Genomic DNA, 24,218 nt, shown 5'->3' on the forward strand with positions numbered 1-24,218 from the left:
CATCCCAGTCCAATGCTCTATCCATTGAACCACCGCCCGGTCAGGCCCCCTTAGACGTAAATTTAAATAATTTCCCACCTGTAAATACAGAACTATATTTTAGTCCCTCAGACCAGACTGATAACTATGTCCAAAAGGTCAGGGCACATGAAGTGAGTTTTGACTCTGATCACTTCTAAAGACTGATGATGAGTTCGGTAAATCTTGTTAAAATAACTGGTTTTAATACATGAAATAAAATGTATTAAGATAGTTTGATGGTGGAAAGTACCTAATGTTTTACATTTGTGCTTATAGCTTTCAAATTCTGCCTCCAATACACCCGTAAGGCTGAATTCCGTAAGCTGTGTGACAATTTGAGAATGCACTTGGCTCAGATTCAACGCCACCATAACCAAAGTACAGCAATCAATCTTAACAATCCAGAGAGCCAGTCTATGCATTTGGAAACCAGGCTTGTTCAGTTGGACAGTGCTATCAGCATGGAATTGTGGCAGGTATGGTGATAATTGCTAGCTTGCTTTCAAGTTAGGATAGCCTATGTTACTTTGCCCCTTCCTGAGTATCTTCATCTTGCTATCTGTTGGTTAATTTCAGTAGGTAGGTTAGGAGTTTAAGATTGTCTGATGGAGAGTTTTGAGCAGGGAATCTCAGAATGTTTTGGTTCTGGTTGCCGGTTATGAAATCTGGACCAAAGTATGTGATTCAGATCCAGTTTCTTTCCATGGGAAACAGCTCATCCTCAGTGCTGCTCAAAGTGTGATTTCATTCCCGGTGTCAGTCTAAACTTTTTACTGGTTCCTGATGAAATTAATCTAGAGGATAATATGTGTTTACAAAGTGTTTTTTAAACAGCAATTTCATGGTAATTTTGTATCTGTTTACTTTGATTTAAAAAAACCAGCTTGGCCCTGGCCAGGGTCCTCAGTTAGTTAGTGTTATCCTGCCAAGGTTACGGGTTTAGTCCCCAGTCAGGGCATATATAAGAATCAATCAATGAATTAAGTAGAACAATAAACCAATGTTTTTCTCTTTCTTTCTAAACTCAGTAAACACAAAGTTAAAAAAAAAACAGCTTGTCTGTTCATTTTATTTTTTATATTTTTATTATATTTTGGTGGTAAAGGTTGGAAATTAAGAAACACACTTACCTTTACTGCAAATAGAGAACTCAGCAGTGGGTTGTCTCCTAGGGTTTTTTTGAAGATTTTATGTATTGATTTTGAGAGGGAGAGGGAGAAAGTGAGAGAAGCATCACCTTGTTACTTCATTTTAGTTGTTCATTGGTTGCTTGTTGTATATGCCGTGACCGGGCAAGCCCAGGGTTTCAAACCGGCAACCTCAGTGTTATAGGTCGATGCTCTACCGTCTGCCCCACCACAGGTCAGGCTGTCTGGTTTCTTAGCATTCATTGCCTCTGCTCAGTTCACATATATGGTGGGTTATCCTACATTGGAGATCTCAGCAGTGTTGGGAATTGTCCTCCACTGGGCCCTTTTACTCTTAAGAATTCAGACATTATCACATGATTTTGTATTCATAAGTTGAAGATTTTATATATTTGATCCCACTCTTATGATATCTTTCTATCTGATGAGCTAAAGAGGAAAAAGTTACATAGAATACAAGTAAACATACTCATAGAAAATATGGATGAGTGAAAGACAGTATACTCCATGATCTTATAACTTGGAAATAACTTCTGTATTGTGTTTTATATCCTTCCAGATTTTTTTCTTTTTAATGATTGTTTATTTATTTACTAATTTTAGAGGCAAGGGGAAGGGGAGAGCAAGAAACATGTATTTCTTGTTCCACTTATTTATGCATTCATTGATTGTGTCCTGACTGGGCATTGAATCTGTTACCTTGGCATATCAGAGCAGTGCTTCAACCAATTGAGCTACCCAGTCAGGGCCAGGTTTGTTTTTTTTTTTGCATTTTTCTGAAGCTGGAAACAGGGAGAGACAGTCAGACAGACTCCTGCATGCGCCCGACCGGGATCCACCCTGCACGCCCACCATGGGGCGACGCTCTGCCCACCAGGGGGCGATGCTCTGCCCATCCTGGGCGTCGCCATGTTGCAACCAGAGCCACTCTAGCGCCTGGGGCAGAGGCCACAGAGCCATCCCCAGCGCCCGGGCCATCTTTGCTCCAATGGAGCCTTGGCTGCGGGAGGGGAAGAGAGACAGAGAGGAAGGCGCGGCGGAGGGGTGGAGAAGCAAATGGGTGCTTCTCCTGTGTGCCCTGGCCGGGAATCGAACCCGGGTCCTCCGCACGCTAGGCCGACGCTCTACCGCTGAGCCAACCGGCCAGGGCCAGGGCCAGGTTTTTTTATGTATTCCCCCAAGTGGTATGATACTATGCATGTTTTTCTAAAAAAATGTCTGCTGTGTCTACCTGAAGGAGTTTAAGGACTTAATGTTTTTGCAGTTGTGGTAGTTTTTAGAAATATATCAGATACTAAGTTATAAATGAGTTTAAAAAACCACACATTAAATAAAGCATTTTATTTGCCACTATTAAGTGTTTGGCTTTAGGTCTTGTAAAGAGATTTGAATTAGATTTTTTTTGTTTAGAATGCAATGACTAATTCATACTATTAATTTTAGGAAGCATTCAAAGCTGTGGAAGATATTCACGGGCTATTCTCCTTATCTAAAAAACCACCTAAACCTCAGTTGATGGCAAATTACTATAACAAAGTCTCAACTGTGTTTTGGAAATCTGGAAATGCTCTTTTTCATGCATCTACACTCCATCGTCTTTACCATCTATCTAGAGAAATGAGGAAGAATCTTACCCAAGAAGAGATGCAAAGGTAAGAATGTTTTAGTCAGAAGAGATTATGAAACAAATGTCTACTGCTAAAATGGCATGATAGTGTATTCTACATTAGGGTTTCTCAGCCTCTGTACCATGACATTTGGGTTTGGATAATTCTTTGGTAGGGGACTGTACATGGGATGTGTAGTAGCATTCCTCATCACTACCCACTGGATCCTGGGAGCATCCATCCAATTAGTGACAACCAAAAATGTCTCCAGATACTCTTCTTGGGCAGTGAGTGTTCTTGGTCATCAGAAACTATCCTGTCCAATAACCAACTCTACCAAAAGCACAATTGAGGAAAATTGAATATTAGGAATATTGAATATAAGAGACTGTCCATGTTAAGGTATAAGCTTCTTATCCACATACAGATATTTAGAATCTATTTTTAGAACTAATTAGACATAAAAATAAATATATCAAGTCACTTTTTTCCTTGATTATAAAATATTAACTAAAATATTTGGGGTGCATATATAAATTAATATTAAGAAATGGTCTGTCACCAAACAATTTAATGTCTTTCTGTTTATTAGATATCATTTACAGAGTTAACAGATTTGTAATTTTGTTCTCCAGAATGTCTACCAGAGTGCTCTTGGCCACTCTTTCCATTCCTATCACCCCTGAGCGCACTGACATTGCTCGACTCCTGGATATGGATGGCATCATAGTTGAGAAACAGCGGCGCCTTGCAACACTGCTGGGTCTCCAAGCCCCACCAACACGAATCGGCCTTATTAACGATATGGTTGGTATACATTTGAGCATTCTTTCAATTTATTAGTTTTATTTTTTTTAATTGAGAGGAGGGGGGAGAGACAGACTCCTCCATGCAGCCCAACTGGGATTCATCTGGTGACCCCTATCTGGGGCCATGACATTTGAGCATTCCTTCTAATTCATGCTTGAATACTGGGACTTCTGATTCACTGTCATGTTTTTCTGATACATGGACAAGTTTAAGAACTGATGTAAGTCAGCACTGTTCAGTTGAGGTGGTTCATCTCTAGTGTCTGAGATGTATTTAAATTTGGTGTAGCAGGTGAAACTCGGACTAGCTCTGAGGAACAGTATGGACCAGATGCCAGTAAGAGAAGAATGATGGGCAAGAGGGTTCATGACTTACTTCAGGAGGATAGAAAAACTAATCAAGCTTAAAGAGTTGGGAAATGTGATGAGGCTAAATTGCAGATTTCTGAGGTTCACTACATACAGTCAGCTTCAGAATGGGGATCCTCAGAGATACACATCTTTACAATGTTGTGCACTGTTGGAATCTTTCCTTTCGGTAAAATTTATCATATGAGCACCTATTGTAATTCAGGCAAGTGATGACTTAAATGGAATTTGTATTTCTGAGTAGTTTTGGTGTTAGGAATTCTGATACATAATAGTGTGACTTAGTAGTATCATAATAGTATCATGTTACACTTCCAGCAAAGTAATTTAGCGCAGGAAAAAAAACAACAGGTACTTGAGGAAAGGCCTTTCCCAGCAGAATCAATCTGTTTAGGTAAGCACAATAATGCCCCTCATTTGTGGGGTATACATGCTAAGACTCTAAATGGGTGCCTGAAACTACAGAAAGTACCAAACCCAATATATGCTCTTTGTTTCGTATACATATATACTATGATAAAGTTTAACTTATAAATTAGGCACAGTAAGAGAGTAACAGTAACTAATAACAAAATGAGACAATTATGTTCTGTAAATATTATGTGAATGTGGTCCCTCAAAATACTTTAATGTATTGTACTCTTCAGTTAAAGAAGCACGTTACAGCTTAGGCATGTCTGAACTGTCAGCGTCACTACTGCTCTTTAAGTAAAAATAAGAGTGTTTGGAACACAAGCACTGTGATACAGCTGATCTGATGGTCTGGACAAGTGTTTTTCAACCATGGGTCTGTGGACTGGTGTCGGTCTACGAGAAATTTGTACTGGTCAGTGAGTTAACCACCCCGATGGCATATGAAGATTATAGACTCAGTGATTATATATACTCTGTCATCTTCATACACCAGTGGTCCCTAACCCCCCTGGGCCACGGACCGGTACCTGTCCGAGGGTCATTTGGTACGCGTCCGAAGAGGAAGAATAAATAACTTATATTATTTCCGTTTTATTTATATTTAAGTCTGAACGATGTTTTATTTTTAAAAAATGACCAGATTCCGTTTGTTACATCCGTCTAAGACTCACTCTTTTTTCTTTTTTCTTTTTCTTTTTCTTTTTTGTATTTTTCTGAGGCTGGAAACGGGGAGAGACAGTCAGACAGACTCCCGCATGCGCCCGACCGGGATCCACCCGGCACGCCCACCAGGGGGCGATACTCTGCCCCTCTGGGGCGTTGCTCTGCCGCGACCAGAGCCACTCTAGCGCCTGGGGTAGCGGCCAAGGAGCCATCCCCAGCGCCCGGGCCATCTTTGTTCCAATGGAGCCTTGGCTGCGGGAGGGGAAGAGAGAGACAGAGAGGAAGGAGGGGGAGGCGGTGGAGAAGCAGATGGGCGCTTCTCCTATGTGCCCTGGCTGGGAATCGAACCCGGGTCCCCTGCACGCCAGGCCGACGCTCTACCGCTTAGCCACTGGCCAGGCCTGTATTTTTCTTTAATTTCTGATTTTTTTCCTTTTAAAAAAGTTTTGCCTGACCAGGCGGTGGCGCAGTGGATAGAGCGTCGGACTGGGACGTGGAGGATCCCGGTTCGAGACCCCGAGGTCGCCAGCTTGAGCGCAGGCTCACCAGCTTGAGCCCAAGGTCACTGGCTGGAGCAAGGGGTCACTTGGTCTGCTGTAGCCCCATGGTCAAGGCACATATGAGAAATCAATCAATGAACAACTAAGGAGCAGCAACGAAGAATTGATGTTTCTCTTCTCTCTCCCTTCCTATCTGTCCCTCTCTCTAGCTCTCTCTCTCTCTCTGTCTCTGCCACAAAAATAAAATAAATTAAAATTTATAAAAATAAAAAAAATAAAAAAAAAAGTTTATTGCCATTTCAGAATCCCAATTGGAAAATTTCCTTTAGCAGTGAAAACTTTTGTTTTTGTAGGTCCGATTCAATGTACTACAATATGTTGTCCCGGAAGTGAAAGACCTTTATAATTGGCTGGAAATGGAATTTAACCCACTAAAGCTCTGTGAAAGAGTCACCAAGGTAAGCCTTTTTATTAAGCTTTGGTTCTATCACCATGTGTCCCTCCCTGGTTGCAGTTTTAGGTTGTATTTCTATTTGTGGGAGAAGCACTGCCCTAGGTGTTTGAATTCAGTGCACATTTCATTGTCTTTTTTCTTCATGTTAAGAGAAAAGATATTTCTGATGTGCTCAACAAACCTGTGGAGGTGGATTAGCAGCATTACTAACTTAGCTATTGCCGCCAGTCGCCTTCAGACAAGTATGTGCTTCATAACACATTCTGCATTTCTTTGCATTGTGTGATGTTTTTGTCTGTTAGGAAAATTGAAAACATTTTGTAGATGTTTTAGTATCTGTTACATAGGTAGGGAGTAGAAGTCTTTCTGAATTTAATTGATTTTTATAGGTTCTAAATTGGGTCAAAGACCAACCTGAAAAGGAACCGGAGCTGCAGCAGTACGTCCCGCAGCTGCAGAACAACACCATACTCCGTCTCCTGCAGCAGGTACAAAGGAAAAGGGATGTTCTCTGCAACAACTGGAATTCCTCCCTTGATTGTTTTCATTGCAAATCTGAAAAATTTAGGGATGGCCTAGGAAGTGAAAGCCTCCCCAGATTCTGCTCCCTGTCTAAAATTAGTCTTATTATTATCTACTTGATTTGGGGAAAAAAGGATTTTACACAGTTCATAACTGCTTTTTTTGTTTGTTGGTTGGACATTATCTTTGTACATTTTTTCTTGTTAGTAATGCAGGTTCTTCCTTTTTGGGTTTAATTACCTCTAGGACTTTTATTGTCTAAGGGTACCACAACTGACTTATTCATGCTGTTGATGCAAATCTGTATTTGTGGGCTGTTTGCTATTAGAAAATGTTGCAGTGAGCATCTTTCAGACATGTATCTTTGCATACTTCTGTGACTTTCTATAGCAGAAGTAGTACAATTAGTCATGGAGTTTATGTGTTTAAAGCTTTAATAGCTCCTGAAAAGGTTCTATGAAGGGACTCTGCCACCAGTAGTAAATTTCTACTAACATGAGGTATTATCAGTCTTTTAACATATTATAGTCCAACTTCTTACTTAAATTTGACTACTATGGTCTATAATAATGGCTTAAAAATTCCCATTCTGTCTTCCATTTGTTTCACTTGGGGGGGAAAGAGAGCTTTTATTACATCTTCCTGTCAGTATTTGTGCACATTTCATTGACCTGCTTTCTCTTGTATATGTGAGCAGTGTTATTTCTTATGTGCCAAATGAATAGTTGAAGGTTAATTAGCAGTATAACTAGGTGGTTATGCTGCCAGTCTCCTTCAGACAATTTTATGAAAAGTGTTCAGGTGAATTAGGTAGGAGGTCTTTATTTGCAAATACGTAACCTTTTTGTTGTTTTGTTTCATGAAACTACGAAAAGATGTGATGCTTTTCAGAAATGCTATAATGTGATTTTAAAGCATAGGATTTGGGGTTGAGAGCCTTGTAATTGAGTGCCAACTCCAGTAATGCACTTCTACTATTAGATACTCTGAGCTTCAACTTTTCTCTAAAAAAAATAGACATAATTTCTATCTGCTTCACATTGTTCTATGAGACTGCACGTAAAATGATGAATAAATGATAGCGATTGGTAGTAACTTTGTGTTTTTTATGCAGGTGGCACAAATTTATCAGAGCATAGAGTTTTCTCGTTTGACTTCTCTGGTTCCTTTTGTTGATGCTTTCCAACTGGAACGTGCCATAGTAGATGCAGCCCGGCACTGTGACCTGCAGGTATGTGCTGTAGGGGGCACTGATGTGCAAGGCCAGGCCTTGGAGGACTGAAAACACATAACCTTTGTTTCTCAGTTTGGTCTATTGGCACTGTTCTCAAGTTTTACTGAATGAATCTTCTAGGTTTTGTATTGAGCATTTTATTAATTTTTTTTACTTGCAAAAAAAGTAAATTTACTTGAAATTATTTATCAAAAGTCATTTCTTTGAGGAATGACTTCATATTTGCATATGGACTTAATTAACTATTGATAATGTTATTTAATTTTCCAAGGTTCGAATAGACCACACTTCTCGGACCCTTAGTTTTGGTTCTGATTTGAATTACGCTACTCGAGAAGATGCTCCCCTCGGTCCTTATTTGCAGAGCATGCCTTCTGAGCAGATTCGAAACCAGCTGACAGCTATGTCGTCAGTGCTTGCAAAAGCACTTGAAGTCATTAAACCAGCTCATATACTGGTATGTATCTTTGGGAGAAATGAACCATGGAATGTTTACTTTTTTTTTTTTTTTTTTGTATTTTTCTGAAGCTAGAAACCGGGAGAGACGGACTCCCACATGCGCCCGACCGGGATCCACCCAGCACGCCCACCAGGGGGCGATGCTCTGCCCCTCTGGGGTGTCGCTCTGTCGCGACCAGAGCCACTCTAGCGCCTGGGGCAGAGGCCAAGGAGCCATCCCCAGCGCCTGGGCCATCTTTGCTCCAGTGGAGCCTCGGCTGCGGGAGGGGAAGAGAGAGACAGAGAGGAAGGAGAGGGGGAGGGGTGGAGAAGCAGATGGGCGCTTCTCCTGTGTGCCCTGGCCGGGAATCGAACCTGGGACGTCTACACGCCAGGCCGACGCTCTACCACTGAGCCAACCAGCCAGGGCTATAACCATGGAATTTTTAAGGGACCCTTATGCTGTGTCTTTCACAAAAAGAATTGGGATGGTGTCTGAAAGAAGGGATTTATTATGTATTACCTATTTAGTTGTATTGGTAGTTTTTGGTATATTTATCAAATACACAGAGCATTAAGCTATCTCTATGACGTAAAATAATTTACTACACAGAAGAATATGAGTATTAGGTGTGCAACCAACCACACACGTGGTGATTCCCCAAATAGGGAGTACTATGTTTGGGTTTTTCCTCCATGTCTTAGTTGTCTCTTTCTCAGAGAAAGAAAGTAGTGCTAGTATTTGGAACTGGGAGCTGGTAGTTTGAATAATGCCATATTTATTATTAAATGCAAATACATTAGGGTAATGCATCAGGATATTTTTAGTAAACTATTTTTGATCCCTAATACTTAATTAAAAATTTTTTCAAAAACATTCCATTGATTTGAGGAGAGAGAAGGGGGTGGTAGGAGAAGAGAGAACGAGAAAGAAAGAAGCATCAACTTGTTGTTTTACTTAAATTATTTTCCATTTAGTTGTGTACTCATTGATTGCTTCTCATCCATACCCTGACGACTGGGGCTTGAACCCATGACCTCTGGCTTATACACTGACCCACACAGCCAGGGCATCACTTAATTATTTTTAATACATTTGTTTTTGAAGCAAGAGAAAGAAGAACAACATCAGTTAGCTGTTACCGCATACCTTAAAAATTCCCGAAAAGAGCATCAGCGTATCCTGGCTCGCCGGCAGACCATTGAGGAGAGGAAAGAGCGCCTCGAGAGTCTGAACATTCAGCGAGAGAAGGAAGAGCTGGAGCAGAGGGAAGCCGAGCTCCAGAAAGTACGGAAGGCCGAAGAAGAGAGGCTGCGACAGGAGGCGAAGGAGAGAGAGAAGGAGCGGATCTTACAGGAACATGAGCAGATCAAGAAGAAAACTGTTCGTGAGCGGCTGGAACAGATCAAGAAAACAGAACTGGGTGCCAAAGCATTCAAAGACATCGATATTGAAGTATGTAGCACATGACTCGTTAAACTTAGTTTTATCTAGATCTCTTAGAAGCACAGTCCTTTACCATTTATTGGTTTATTTTGGGTTATTAGGTTATTTCACGTATTAACTAAAATCTGTGAAGTAAGTAAGCATTTGTTTTTAATGGCTCTGTGCAGTTTTTCACCCTGTTGAAACAGGGTTTGGGCGCATACATGTTGGCAGGGGTGAGAGGTGTTATTTTTCCTTATAATCAAGTGTAAGTATGGCTATTAGAAAACATTTTTACATTGCCTAAATGTACGCATTGGAGACATTTACCCCTTGTATGAAACATAGTTTAGGAGTTGATTGTAGAAGCTGTGCTCCGTTGCATTTCTTTATGTTCCTACGAATGATTGTGCATGTATATTGCTGTGCAGGACCTTGAAGAGCTGGATCCGGATTTCATCATGGCTAAACAGGTTGAACAGCTGGAGAAAGAAAAGAAGGAGCTTCAGGAACGCCTAAAGAATCAAGAAAAGAAGGTCAGTGACAGGGCTGGGACACTGTTAACATGTCAAATTAAGGGATTTGTTTTAAAACTACATTTGTTTTCCTGTTATTCAGATTGACTATTTTGAAAGAGCTAAACGTTTGGAAGAAATTCCTTTAATAAAAAGTGCGTATGAAGAGCAGAGAATTAAAGATATGGACCTGTGGGAGCAACAAGAAGAAGAAAGGGTAAGATTTTACGTTAAGATATTTTTGGACTGTCAGCTGTAATTAAATTCTTTGCCATTAATGAGACCAGGATTTCAAAATGGATTTATTTTGTACTCTTGCTAGAAATGGTGCTTTACTGGCTGCATACAAACAGATTGATGGACAGATAGAAATATTTACAGTAAGATTGAAAGATGAAACTTGTAAAACACAAAGGACAGCTGAAAAGTTTAGTTTTTAAAAACACTTTTATGGACATTTAATTCACATGTCATATAATTCACTTATTTAAAGTGTGCATTTGATAGTTTTTACTACACAGTATTTACGGAATTGTGCGACCATCTCATTGTAGAACATACTCCGAAGAAAACTTAGTACTCATTATCAGTTACTCCTTGTGTCCTTTCCAACATCTGGCTGTGGGCAGCCACTAGTGTTACTGCTTTTAGATTCACTTATTTTGGGTATTTTATATAAATGCAATTATATAGTATGTTGTTTTGTGACTAAACAGCTCCATCTAAACTTTTGTTACTCTGTGTTTATCAAATGATAAAGTAAGGCTTGCAAATGCTTATAGTGGCTAAATTTGTGATAAAAAGAAGCGACCTCATTCTGGTTAAAAAGAGTAGCCACTTGCAGGAGACAGTGTCCCATCTGTGGAATTCCAGTGTGGAGAATGCAGCCCTTTCTTGATTGTATTGGATTATTGTCGTTCTGGGCCTAGTGTTGCCAGTTCTTTCCAGTTTTTTAGAACCTGGGACTTTTCTCTTACTCTGTAAAATTGGGAAAAGTGCTGCAAACCAGATAAAATGTTTGAGATGATTTGCTGACATCTTTACTCTGAAAACTTTCAGTTTTCACTTGGAGCACAAAAGGAAAAAAAATCAGTAGTTCATTCTGCCTGAACCTCCAGTTTTCAAGGAAAAAATGCCTTTAATAATTCAACTATAGTGTTTATTACCTTTTTTGTAATTATTATTTGTTTTACCATAGACATTTTAGTTTTTCATTTATAAAAATTTGTGGTACTGTGGGCCTAAATAAAAACTTTCTTAAAGCTGCCCCAGAACTCTGTTCATCTCCCCTATTAACCTTCTTGGGGATCTGTTAGTACAAAAGATAGTTGCCCTTTCTGTGTCGTGGTGGAAGGGGCAAAAGAGCTTTTGTGTGTTTGTACTCTGCAAGATGTCAGGATTTGGGGTCAGTAATCAGATAATGAATGCTTAGGAAACTTAACTTTGTATTATGTATTTGCAGATTACTACTATGCAACTAGAACGTGAAAAGGCTCTTGAACATAAGAATCGAATGTCACGAATGCTTGAAGACAGAGATTTATTTGTAACGCGACTCAAGGCAGCACGACAGTCTGTTTATGAGGTGAACTTACGGCTTCTGAGAACTGTTTATTTATGAGTTTTAGTTTTGCCTTAAAGGGTTCATCTTTAACACAGTGGCACATTCTGTACAGAGCTAACATATATAATGTGATCATTTAAATAATAGAAAAATTTTTGAAAATATTTTCTAGGTTAAAGTAGTCACCACTTTTTCTGAAGGCAAAGGTGGACTGCATAAAATTTTCAGTTGGTATAAGCTTTTGCTTTTTAAATCAAAAAAAAAATCAAGAGCCCTGCTCTTAATTTTCTAATGTAACCATTCAATTTAATTTGATGATGGCAATCCCACTTAATATTGTCAACAATTTAAATTTTTAGAAATCTGACATACAGCCGTGGTTGGATAGGTCAGGTGGTTGTTACAGCATCATCCCCATATGCAAAAGTTGTGGGTTTGATCCCTGGTCAGGGCACATACAGGAACAGCTCAGTGCTGCAACCATCCCAGCTTCCCTCCCTCTTTAAAACTCATAAATTAAAAAGAAAAAAATCTGACATTTGAAGAAAATTTCAGTTATTTGGAAATTCTGGTTTCTATACTTGAAGGTTGCCTTTTATGGTTCCAAGACACCTGCAATGCTTTTTGTAAATTTAAAACGCACTAGTTTGTAGCTCTTCAAAAAATCTGATTTTTCTTTTCTAATTGGGGTAACCATTACAGGAAAAACTTAAACAGTTTGAAGAGCGATTAGCGGAAGAAAGATGTAGCCGCTTGGAAGAACGTAAAAGGCAGCGTAAAGAAGAGCGCAGAGTAACCTACTATAGAGAAAAAGAAGAGGAGGAACAGAGGAGAGCGGAAGAGCAAATGCTCAAAGGTAACTGGAGGCCAAGGTGGGAGGGGCGAAAACACAGCCTTGGTACTGGGTCCATTTATAGCAATCTTATTTAGGAAATAAAGGCATTGAATCAGCATCGTTCACTTACTAACAGCAACTATTCAGTTCTCAGGTTTGAGATCTTAACTTAGTTGTCTACCAGTTGTTTATGTGAAGATGCTATATCTTACCAGCTGTAATTCACATTTTTGGTGTTCTTTTAAAAATTAATACTGCTTTTAAATTTGTTCTCACTGTAGTCTGTGTAGTATTAATATTTATGAGCAGTGCCTACCAGATAAGTCTGTCAGTGATCCTTTATCTGTGATTGCAGATGCTTAGGAGCTGGGCAGGAATTCCTAGTTTCTTGAGTCATCACAAAACTGTTAATGATGAGTGGTATAATACTTGTTTTTTCCAGTATCTTCTGCCCTTTAGCTGATAGTAAGTTTCTTTAAATTCTTAAAAAGGATTTACTTCTATAGTATGCTGCATGTTTAATGCCAAAAAAATAGAGCTAGCAGTAAGGGAAGGGGGCAGGGAGGAGGCCCACTTTCTAACCTCGAACACGTTATGTAGAGCGTGAAGAGAGAGAACGTGCGGAACGGGCAAAACGGGAGGAAGAGCGTCGAGAATATGAGGAGCGGGTCAAGAAGTTAGAAGAAGTCGAAAGGAAAAAACGCCAAAGGGAGTTGGAAATTGAAGAAAGGGAGCGCCGTAGAGAGGAAGAGAGAAGGCTTGGTGAGGATCCACTTTCTAGAAAGGTGAGTAGGTAGACGTCGTTTTCCCTGGGTGACTTGTGTTTATCAGCCAGTCCTTTTGCACAGTACATGCATGTCGGGGCATGTGTCAGTGTCTGGGCTTGGCGTTTTAAACTGTTACATTCATGTCTCTTAAAGTCTAATACTACTTTGCTTTCCCAAAGACAGGTTCTTAAGGGGAGAAAATGAAACACGTTGGTGAAGCTAAGATTTTAAAGTAGTTGATAAAGGATAACACTCATTAGTGCTATGGAAGAGGGACTGTTCCTTGCGAGGAGTTGCTGTGAATTAAGGTGATGTGAGTTCTCTAACTCATTGGCACTTGAAGTTGGTTTGGTGGACCATCAATATTCAGCATCCCCTGACAGCTTCATAGAAATGCAGAATCTCAGGCCCAGCACCAAACCTTCTTAATCAGTATCTGCATTTTAACAGGATTGCCAAGTGGTTCTAGTGTTGCTTTGTTTTTTTGGGAGGTTTTTTTTTGTATTTTTCTGAATTTGGAAACTGGGAGGCAGTTGGACAGACTTCCGCATGCGCCCGTCCGGGATCCACCTGGCATGCCCAGCAGGGGGCGATGCTCTGCCCATCTGGGGCATTGTTCTGTTGCAACCAGAGCCATTCTAGCTCCTGAGGCAGAGGCCACAGAACCATCCTCAGCGCCCGGGCCAACTTTGCTCCAATGGAGCCCTGGCTGCAGGAGGGGAAGAGAGAGACAGAGAGGAAGGAGAGGGGGAGGGGTGGAGAAGCAGATGGGCGCTTCTCCTGTGTGCCCTGGCCGGGAATCGAACCTGGGACTCCTGCATGCCAGGCCGACGCTCTACCACTGAGCCAACCGGCCAGGGCTGTTGCTTTGTTTATTGTGTTTAACACGCAGTCATGTCTTCTGACCTGTTTCCCCCTCTGTCTTGTTTCTCTTTAATTCCCTCTCCAGTCTTTTGCCACTGTTACCTGCTTTAATCAGTTTTAAATCCCTCTCTTTCCTTCTGTTTCTATATTCCTGCCTTAATTCAGTTTTCTTTTGCCTATATTACTTCTCTTATTCTCCTTGGTCATAATCTTGCCCTAGATTCAGACCTTCCATTGCCACTGCTTCATTTTTCATTGTGTATTTGATCTGCTCTTTCTTGGCTTTCATACCTTCCTTTGGTTGGTACTCATTACTGAGAACTAGTGGTTAAAACATGCTTTAGCAGTCAAGGCCTTTCATGTTTACTGCTTTCTTCTTTTTTTTAATTTTTATTTTTCTGACAGAGACAGAGAATTAGAGGGACAGATAGAGACAAACAGACAGGAAGGGAGAGAGATGAGAAGCATCAATTCTTCGTTGCAGCACCTTAGTTGTTCATTGATTACTTTCTCATATGTGCCTTGACTTGGGGGGGGGGGGCTACAGCAGAGCGAATGACCCCTTGCTCAAGCCTTGGGCTTCAAGCCAGCAACTGTTGGGCTCAAGCCAGCAACCATGGGGTCATTTCTATGATATCACGCTCAAGCCAGCAACCTTGTGCTCAAGCTAGGGACCTTGGGGTTTCAAACCTGGGTCTTTTGCATCCTAGTCAGACACTGGTCGGGCTTCTTTTTATTTTTTAAAGATTTTAATTAGGGTTGGGGGTGGGGGTGGAGGAGTGGGAAGTATAGTTGCTTTTTGTATGTGCCTTGACCAGGCAAGGCCAGGGTTTTGAACCAGCAACCTCAGCTTTCCAGGTTGACATCTTATCTACTGTGTCACCACAGGCCAGGCTCCTTTTTTCATTAGCTTCATCTGTGCCATTTTCTTCCTAGTCACCTATACTCCAGCCAGTCTGAGCCAGCTTTGTGTTTTATCACGTGTGGCATCTGCCTTGCGTGCTCTTTGTTTACCCCATGTGTCCAAGCTGCCTCTTAAACACAAGTTTGCTTAGTACAGGGGTCCCCAAACTTTTTACACAGGGGGCCAGTTCACTGTCCCTCAGACCGTTGGAGGGCCGGACTATAAAAAAAACCACACACACTGCACATATTTTATTTTAAAGTAAAAAAACAAAATGGGAACAAATACAATATTTAAAATAAAGAACAAGTAAATTTAAATCAAACTGACAAGTATTTCAATGGGAACTATGGGCCTGCTTTTGGCTAATGAGATGGTCAATGTCTGGTTCCATATTTGTCACTGCTAGCCCTAACAAGTGATATGATGCGCCTCCAGAGCCGTGACGCGTGCGTCCTGCATCACTGGAAGTAGTACTGTACGTGAGCCACACCGCATCCGCATCCTGTGCTCCTCTCACTGACCACCAATGAAAGAGGTGCCCCTTCCGGAAGTGCGGCAGGGGCCGGATAAATGGCCTCAGGGGGCTGCAGTTTGGGGACCCCTGGCTTGGTAGCTGGAGGATTTCTTGCCTGCCTGTTCTCCGCTCCTTTATCTGGGCCATACCTTTACCAAGCGCTTGTCTTTACTGGAGGAGCTGTTACTAAGTTAACTGTGCAGTCTTCAATTCCAGTTTTACATATATGTGGAGAGATTTTCCATTTGTGACTCTTGTACCTGATTTTTATATTTTTAAAACTTGATTTTAGAGAGTGAGGAAGGGAGACAGAGCAAAACATCAATATTTGTTCCACCTATTTGTGCATTCATTGATTGATTCTTGTTTTATGTCATGTCCGGGAATTGAACTCACAACCTTCGTGTACTGGAATGACATTCAACCGACTGAGCTGCCCGGGCAGGGCCTAATTTCTGTTTTTACTTGTTATTGGTGGATTATGGCCTGTGTATTTTCTAATTTTTATGAATTTAATACATTTTCCCCTGGTGTCCTAAAACGTGGTCAGGTATCTTTTTTTCTTAGGCAAAGTTTTGTGTGTATGTGTGAAACCAGAGCTTCATCTTGTTGGTTTATGGGAACTTCTGAGGAATGTGAGGTCGCTTACCTATGATTGTGGGTTATGCAAATCTGTGTTCATCCTTTTGTTCACTTTAACCTTTTGTTTCTGTTTTGTGCCCCCTGCTCCTCCTTGCCCCATCTTCTCTTCTAATTGGAGCGGTTTTATCTTTACTATTTACATTTAACATGGTTACTATTATACTTGTTCTGTTTCTAACATGGTTTGGTGCTTTTTATTTGCTTTCATGTCCCTGCCATTCCTTCTTTAAGACAAACTTAAGAACTTTTTCTCTGTTCCTTTAGTGATGACCAGTAATGTTTTCCAAGATGCATGTAAACTTCAGTCCATAAATTTTGAGAACTCTTCCGTTTCTTCAGAACAACACATTCTGAGCATACCTTTATTTAAGTTTTACTGCAATCAGCTGCATGTTTTTGCCTAGAGAGCCTTAAAACATGTTTCAGACTTACTCAAGTTTTATAGCAGTATTGACAAACGTGATTTAGTTTAACAATGTATCGCCCTTTCCCCTTTGTAGACTCATTTTTCGTTTTGTATTCTATCTTAATTTTTTTTCAGAATGTCTTTGTGTGTGTCTCAAATGAGGGTTTGTTTATTCTCACAGTTGGGGCCAGCCCAAAACCCTCCTCCCCAGAGACTTAGAGACCCGTGCCCACTGTTGCAATACACAGTGTGTGTGTGGGGGGTGTTCTTGAGAACGTTTGCGTAGATGCGCTTTCATTCCGTGGAAGCTTTCAGAATTGTCTTTGTCATTGGAGTAAAGGGACTTTACGACTGTGTTCAGGCACTTAAATGTAGGGTCTTCAGCCTTCATCTTTTTTTGGTACATTTGTCTTTTGGTCAGAGGATTGAATTTACATAGTTCAGAGAAGATTGAATTTCCTTAACTTAGGGAAATTTTTTTCTCTTCCGGCCTTTCAAAACCCCTTTTTCATTTTAAGATATATTTATTAATTTTACAGCGAGAGAAGGGGAAATGAGAAGTATCAACTCATAGCTGCTTCCCTTGAGTTGTTCACTGCTTGTTACATGTTGTGCCTGCTGGGGGGGGGGCACCTGGGTTTCGAACCGGTGACCTCAGCCTTCCAGGTTGATGCTCTGCACACTGCGCCACCACAGGCCAGGCCTCTTCTTTATCTTTTAATCTTTTACTTTTTTCAACTCTTTTTTTTTGTAACTGGTTTTCTGAGATATCAGTCTTTGTGTTTATCAACAGGGCCTATTTTGCTATTTGATACATCAGTGACTTAAAAAGTTGGTGATCGTGTTTATTTTTTTAAACTTTTTTTTTCGTTTTGTATTTTTTCGAAGTTAGAAGCAGGGAGGCAGTCGGACATACTCCTGCATGCACCCGACCGGGATCCACCTGGCATGCCCACCAGGGGGTGATGCTCTGCCCATCCGGGGCATCGCTCTGTTGCGACCAGAGCCACTCTAGCGCCTGAGGTGGAGGCCATGGAGCCATCCTCAGCACCCGGGCCAACTTTGCTCCAATGGAGTCTTGGCTGCAGGAAGGGAAGAGAGAGACAGAGAGGAAGGAGAGGGGGAGGGGTGGAGAAGCAGATGGGCGCTTCTCCTGTGTGCCCTGGCCGGGAATCGAAGTTGGGACTTTGACAGACTTCCACAGACTTTCACACACTGGGCTGACACTCTACCATGGAGCCAACTGGCCAGGGCCTTAGACTTCTTTATTTATTTATGGCTCTTATAGCCACCCCCAAAAAGGCTCTTGGAGTTTGAATATTTGTACTAAAACCTCATAACTTGAATTCTTTGACTTTAATTTGCCGAGTGAGTATGAAGGGTAGAAGGAACTTGGCCTCCTGGAGTGGTGTTTCCTTCTGGAGTGACCATAAGTTACACTGACGGTGGGGCTCACATTTTCTTCCAGTGTTCACTTTGGAAAGTCTTACAAGGGTCCCCAAACTTTTTACACAGGGGACCAGTTCACTGTCCCTCAGACCATTGGAGGGCCGCCACATACAGTGCTCCTCTCACTGACCACCAATGAAAGAGGTGCCCCTTCTGGAAGTGTGGTGGGGGGCCGGATAAATGGCCTCAGGGGGCCGCAGTTTGGGGAAGCCTGTAACAACCCTAATTTTAAGAGATATTCTCGAGTTGGTTGCTATGCTGACAGATGACTTATCACCTGGCCATTCTTGTCCTTCACTGCTTCTTTATTTTTTTTTTTAAATTAAAAAAATTTTTTATTTTTTTTATTTTTTATTATTTTTTTGACAGAGAATCAGAGAGAGGGACAGATAGGGATAGACAGACTGAAAGGGAGAGATGAGAAGCATCAGTTCTTCATTGAAGCTCCTTAGTTGTTCAGTGATTGCTTTTTTATATGTGCCCTGACCAGAGGGCTACAGCAGAGCCAGTGACCCCTTACTCAAGCCAGCGATCATGGGGTCATGTTGTGATCCCACACTGAAGCCGGATGAGCCTGTGCTCAAGCCAGTGACCTCAGGGTTTCAAATCTGGGTCCTCCACATCCCAGTTTGATGCTTTATCCACTGTGCCACTGCCTGGTCAGGGTAAAAACTTTTTATTTTTGACAGAGACAGAGAGAGAGAGTCAGAGAGAGAGATAGGTAAGGACAGACTGACAAGAAGGAGAGAGATGAGAAGCATCAACTTACAGTTGTGGCACCTTAATTGTTCAGTGATTGCTTTCTCATAGGTGCCTTGACTAAAGGGCTACAGCAGAACCAGTGACCCCTTGCTCAAGCCAGCAACCATGGGGTCATGTCTATGATCCCCTGCTCAAGCTAGTGATTCTATGCTCAATCCGGCGACCTTGCAGCTTCGAACTTGGGTCCTCCATGTCCCAGTCTGATGCTCTATCCACTGTCCCACCGCCTGGTCAGGCCCTTCACTGTTTCTTCATGCTAGTATCTGGAGGGGCTGTGTTGCCAAGACACTTTACATTTTAATTGAAGATCCTTGTATTACCTACAAGGTATTATAGTTGTTCTCAGCCTTGTTATATTTTTATTTTAGTCCTTCCACGCCCATGCCCCCAGAGCTTATTTATATTCTCTGATTGTGGCCTTAGGTTTTGTTTGTAGGAGCAGTCAAGCTGTGTCAGAAGTGTTATTAAATTATATGCCTTGCCCCTTACAACGGTTGTACCACATTTACATTTTTACCTTAAGAGTGTTGAGCATCTCATGCACCCTTTACATAATTTTTATTGGTAGCACAGTATATTGAAGAGGGAAATACTGTTAATCTAACCTTTTATTAGACATTTCATTTGCTTCTCCTCTCTTTACTGGGCATTGTTATGTAATTAATGTGTAGTTTGGGACACTCAGCTTTTTTCACATTAATCTCAAAAGGAATTTGTAGGTCAAAGAAAATCTGTAGACATTTTAACGATTACAGGAGGATGCTGTCAGATTGCTCTCAAGTGGTGGTTTTATCAATTCATAAATCCACCCACAATACATGAGAGCACCAGTTTCACTGTACTGTCAGTTTGATTTCAGGTGAAAAAGACTTTCAGAACTTAAGATGGTTTACTATAAGTACAAAAAAAGTTTGAATGGCAATACCAGTAGTTGTAGTAATTGTCGCCAATGGAGTGCATCTTACTCACTTTGGTCAATGTAGGACTCTCGTTGGGGAGATCGAGATGCAGAAGGCACGTGGAGAAAAGGACCTGAAGCGGATTCTGAGTGGAGAAGAGGCCCGCCGGAGAAGTAAGGAGAGTTAAGGAAAATGGTAGCAACTAATCACAGGCTCTGTTAATATCTTATTAGTGGTTTTCTAATTTGGTTTATTTTGTAAGGGTGCGGAAAGGAGAGCTGTGAAGAATTGTGTGCATGTCTGTTGCAAAAATGTTTTTCATAGTTTGCTTCAACACTTATTTAGTCACTAACTTCTATAGTATTGAAGTTAGAGAAAGAACGAACAGTTCCATAATATATTTTTCTTTTCCTTTAAATTTCTTAAGTAGAATACACCATCTTTAAAATGAAATTGCCAGTGTACTCCTAGAAAAGTACAGATGTCCCCCTTTTTTCTTTAACAAGTGAGAGGAGGTGAGATAGAGAGATCAACTCCCACATGCACCCCGACCGGGATTCACCCAGCAACCCCCCCTCTCTCCCCGCCATCTGGCGCTGATGCTCTGCCCATCTGGTGCCATGCTCACTACTGAGCTATTTTGTGCATGAGGCAGAGGCACCATGGAACCATCCTCATCTCCCAGGAGGGGAAGAAGTAGGGGGTGGAGAAGCAGATGGTCGCTTTTCCTATGTGCCCTGACCAAGAATCAAACCTGGGACATCCACACATCGGGCCGACACTCTTAACCACTGAGTCAACTGGCTAGAGCCTGCAGATACCCTTTAAGGCAGTTGTTTGCTTACTAGTTTGTTACTTGTTGATATGATACTATGTATTTTGTGTTACCTTTTTTTTTAGTATCAATAGAACATACTATTTTAGGAGCAGGATTAATGAATTTATGTTGAAGTGATCTTTTAAAAATAAATGAATTCCCAAAAGGATCATCATGTACCTTTTTTTTTTTTTGTATTTTTCTGAAGTTGGAAATGGGGAGGCAGTCAGACAGACTCCCGCATGCACCTGACCGGGATCCACCCAGCATGCCCACCAGGGGGCGATGCTCTGCCCATCTGGGGCGTTGCTCTGTTGCAACCAGAGCCATTCTAGTGCCTGAGGCAGAGGCCATAGAGCCATCCTCAGCACCCGGGCCAACTTTGCTCCAATGGAGACTTGGCTGCGGGAGGGGAAGAGAGAGACAGAGAGGAAGGAGAGGGGGAGGGGTGGAGAAGCAGGTGGTTGCTTCTCCTGTGTGCCCTGGCCGGGAATTGAACCCGGGACTCCTGCACACCAGGCCGATGCTCTACCCCTGAGCTAACCGGCCAGGGCCCATCATGTACTTTTAAGGAAAATTGACTCTTAAAAGATGTTTGGCTTGTTGCTTTGTAGGGAATGGAGACGTGGAGAAGGGCGAGATGAGGAGAGGCCTCAGAGAAGAGATGAAGAGCGCCCACGGCGGTTAGGGGAAGATGAAGAGAGAGAGTCTTCTCTTAGACCAGATGAGGATCGGGTTCCTAGGCGAGGCGTGGATGACGACAGGGGCCCCAGACGAGGTCTTGATGAAGATAGGTTCTCTCGCCGCGGGGCAGACGAAGACCGGAATTCATGGCGTAATGCAGATGAAGACAGGCCTCCCAGACGAATCGGTGATGAAGACAGGCCTCCCAGGCGAATCGGTGATGAAGACAGGGCTCCCAGGCGAATCGGTGATGAAGACAGGCCTCCCAGGCGAATTGGTGATGAAGACAGGCCTCCCAGGCGAATCGGAGATGACGACAGGCCTCCCAGGCGAATTGGTGATGAAGACAGGGCAAGCTGGCGTAACACAGATGATGACAGACCCCCTAGACGAGGACTGGATGATGACAGAGGAAACTGGCGGTCAGCCGATGAGGACAGAGGACCAAGACGTGGGATGGATGAGGACCGGGGGCCACGGCGAGGAGGTGCTGATGATGAGCGGTCATCCTGGCGTAATGCTGATGACGATCGGGGTCCAAGGAGAGTCTTGGATGAGGACCGGGGCCCCAGGCGAGGCTTGGATGAGGACCGGGGTCCCAGGAGAGGCTTGGATGACGACCGGGGTCCCAGGCGTGGCTTGGATGAAGATCGAGGACCTTGGAGGAATGCTGATGATGATAGAATTTCCAGGCGTGGTGCAGATGATGACAGGGGTCCTTGGAGAAATGTGGATGATGACCGGCTCTCAAGAAGGTCTGATGATGATCGGATATCCAGCAGAAGGGGCGAGGACTCAAGGCCTGGTCTCTGGAGACCGTTTGTCAAGCCAGGTAAAATTCCGGGGTTCAGAAAACCAGATTGGCTTCTTTATAGAACGTTTGATACTTTTACAAATAGAAAGTGAAAGTTTTATACAGTCTAGTCTCCATTCATTGTTCTGTAGTTCAGTGGTTTTCAACCTTTTTACACTTGGGGACCAGTGAAAATAAGAGTTATTTAGGTCACCACTAAGGCAGAAATTATCCTGAGCGCGTAAGAATTCGACTAAGATCTTTGGGTGATAATCTTCATACAACATTAGAGTGGTTAGCTCATCTGCGGACTGGCCCAAAATTTCTGGCCGACCTGTTCGTGGACCGGCAGTGGAAAAACACTGCAGTAGATGGTAGGTGGCAGGTTGTTTCAAACAAGGAGTGTCTCAAATGACTGAGTTTTGATTTTTTAATAGAAGTTATTTTTCAACTAAGAAGTTTTTTATGGTTATATATGACAGTGGTCTATATTCTTGTTAGTTTGTAGATAAACTGATCTTTTATTGTTTTTGAATTCTCTGCAATGACTTACATCAAAGCTAACTTTACCGTCAGTATACCACACACCAAAACAAATGATTTCACCCCTTTTCTGCCTTGTTTTCTTTTTGCCTTTTTGACTGTTTCTTTAAGGGCTCTTCTTCCTGTTCCTACCTTAAGTGTCTGTGTTCTTCAGGTTCTGTCCTGGACCTGCCTCCTTATAATAAATAATAAAAGAGCAAAATACACGTACTGAACCTTTGTACTCTTGCCAACCATGGGATATGGCTAAGAAAGCAACACTAAAATAAAGCTGCCTGAGTCAACAAACACTGAAGCTCAGAGTAATCCTTAAGTGATGCTCAAAAAGTCCACAGAGCACTGTTAGTAAGTGATCAGAGAAGAACCAAGAACATTCACCCTCAACAAGAGCACAAATATCTCATTTCCTCAGCTGTCGGTCTTAGGCCTGACATCTTTTCGTACTTGACTGTTCTTGAGCAGTTATGTGCAAGAGTATGGCTTATCAACTTTTCTAGGTGACGTCTTTCCTTACCTTCAGACCTGGTGCTTTTTTTTTTTTTTTTTTTTTTTTTTTTCATTTTTCTGAAGCTGGAAACAGGGAGAGACAGTCAGACAGACTCCCGCATGCGCCCGACCGGGATCCACCCGGCACGCCCACCATGGGGCGACGCTCTGCCCCCCAGGGGGCGATGCTCTGCCCATCCTGGGCGTCGCCATGTTGAGACCAGAGCCACTCTAGCGCCTGGGGCAGAGGCCAAGGAGCCATCCCTAGCGCTCGGGCCATCTTTTGCTCCAATGGAGCCTTGGCTGCGGGAGGGGAAGAGAGAGACAGAGAGGAAAGCGCGGCGGAGGGGTGGAGAAGCAAATGGGCACTTCTCCTGTGTGCCCTGGTCGGGAATCGAACCCGGGTCCTCCGCACGCTAGGCCGACGCTCTACCGCTGAGCCAACCGGCCAGGGCCAGACCTGGTGCTTTCAACTGCATAGTGTACACAGCACATCTCTACCTGGAAGTGTCACACTTCAGACTGATCCTGTCAAAACTGACCACACACAGACTCACGCGTACGCCCTCTGTACACATATGTATGAGCAACTGTTTCTCTTCAAGGGTGCCACTTTCCATCTAATTGTATGACCTGCAAATCTGGAAGTTTGCTTTCTTTTATCCTTTTAAGTTAAATCTTTCATTTAGTTCCATTCTGCCTTGTCAGTGTTTCTTAACTCCACCCACTTCAAACCCCCCTGTATGTACTTGGGTCTGGGCTGCCCTCATTCTTTCTATGAACTCTTGGCTGTCACTGGCTCTCCCACCCCCAGTTCTAGTTTTTGTGCAATAACCAGTGTGATCTGTTCTAAATGCAAATTTAAGTGAACAGCTTCCTCGCCTTTATCTCTGGTGGCTTCTGTTGCCTACTTCTGTCTCTTCTAGTTTCACTTCATTCAACTCTCTAGCTATGTGACTTGGGGCAGGCCACAAAAAAATGGCCTTTTTTGTGCCTCGTGTAAAATGAGGATTACAGTACAATCAGTTCTTACTAATTCGTGATAGTTGTGTTTTATATACTGCTCACAAAAATTGGGATATTTTATCACTGCATATTCATTTTGAAATATTCCCCTAATTTTTATGAGCAGTATAGTTTCTGTGATTACTAAACCATTTGCTCCT

The 24,218-nt window shown here is 42.3% G+C and overlaps 1 protein-coding gene and 2 non-coding genes across 3 annotated transcripts in view; all 3 read left to right on the forward strand.

Annotated features, from left to right (window-relative positions):
* The window catches only part of EIF3A (eukaryotic translation initiation factor 3 subunit A), a 43,884-nt gene that overhangs the window by 12,086 nt on the left and 7,580 nt on the right, over positions 1-24,218 (forward strand). The window contains exons 5-19 of the mRNA XM_066355899.1: positions 298-497; positions 2,613-2,821; positions 3,412-3,583; positions 5,885-5,989; positions 6,375-6,473; positions 7,622-7,738; positions 8,013-8,198; positions 9,288-9,635; positions 10,037-10,141; positions 10,224-10,337; positions 11,583-11,705; positions 12,387-12,540; positions 13,120-13,304; positions 19,814-19,902; positions 21,161-22,062. Of these exons, the coding sequence (XP_066211996.1) occupies positions 298-497; positions 2,613-2,821; positions 3,412-3,583; positions 5,885-5,989; positions 6,375-6,473; positions 7,622-7,738; positions 8,013-8,198; positions 9,288-9,635; positions 10,037-10,141; positions 10,224-10,337; positions 11,583-11,705; positions 12,387-12,540; positions 13,120-13,304; positions 19,814-19,902; positions 21,161-22,062 (3,108 nt within the window). The remainder of the gene's footprint in view (positions 1-297; positions 498-2,612; positions 2,822-3,411; positions 3,584-5,884; positions 5,990-6,374; positions 6,474-7,621; positions 7,739-8,012; positions 8,199-9,287; positions 9,636-10,036; positions 10,142-10,223; positions 10,338-11,582; positions 11,706-12,386; positions 12,541-13,119; positions 13,305-19,813; positions 19,903-21,160; positions 22,063-24,218) is intronic.
* LOC136385179 (small nucleolar RNA SNORA19) lies at positions 6,101-6,229 on the forward strand. The gene has a single exon (XR_010747780.1). It is a non-coding gene; the product is annotated as a small nucleolar RNA SNORA19 (small nucleolar RNA).
* LOC136385178 (small nucleolar RNA SNORA19) lies at positions 7,162-7,291 on the forward strand. The gene has a single exon (XR_010747779.1). It is a non-coding gene; the product is annotated as a small nucleolar RNA SNORA19 (small nucleolar RNA).

The sequence above is a fragment of the Saccopteryx leptura genome, chromosome 13 (genome assembly GCF_036850995.1).
Source record: "Saccopteryx leptura isolate mSacLep1 chromosome 13, mSacLep1_pri_phased_curated, whole genome shotgun sequence".
In the NCBI taxonomy this organism is placed as follows: domain Eukaryota; kingdom Metazoa; phylum Chordata; class Mammalia; order Chiroptera; family Emballonuridae; genus Saccopteryx; species Saccopteryx leptura.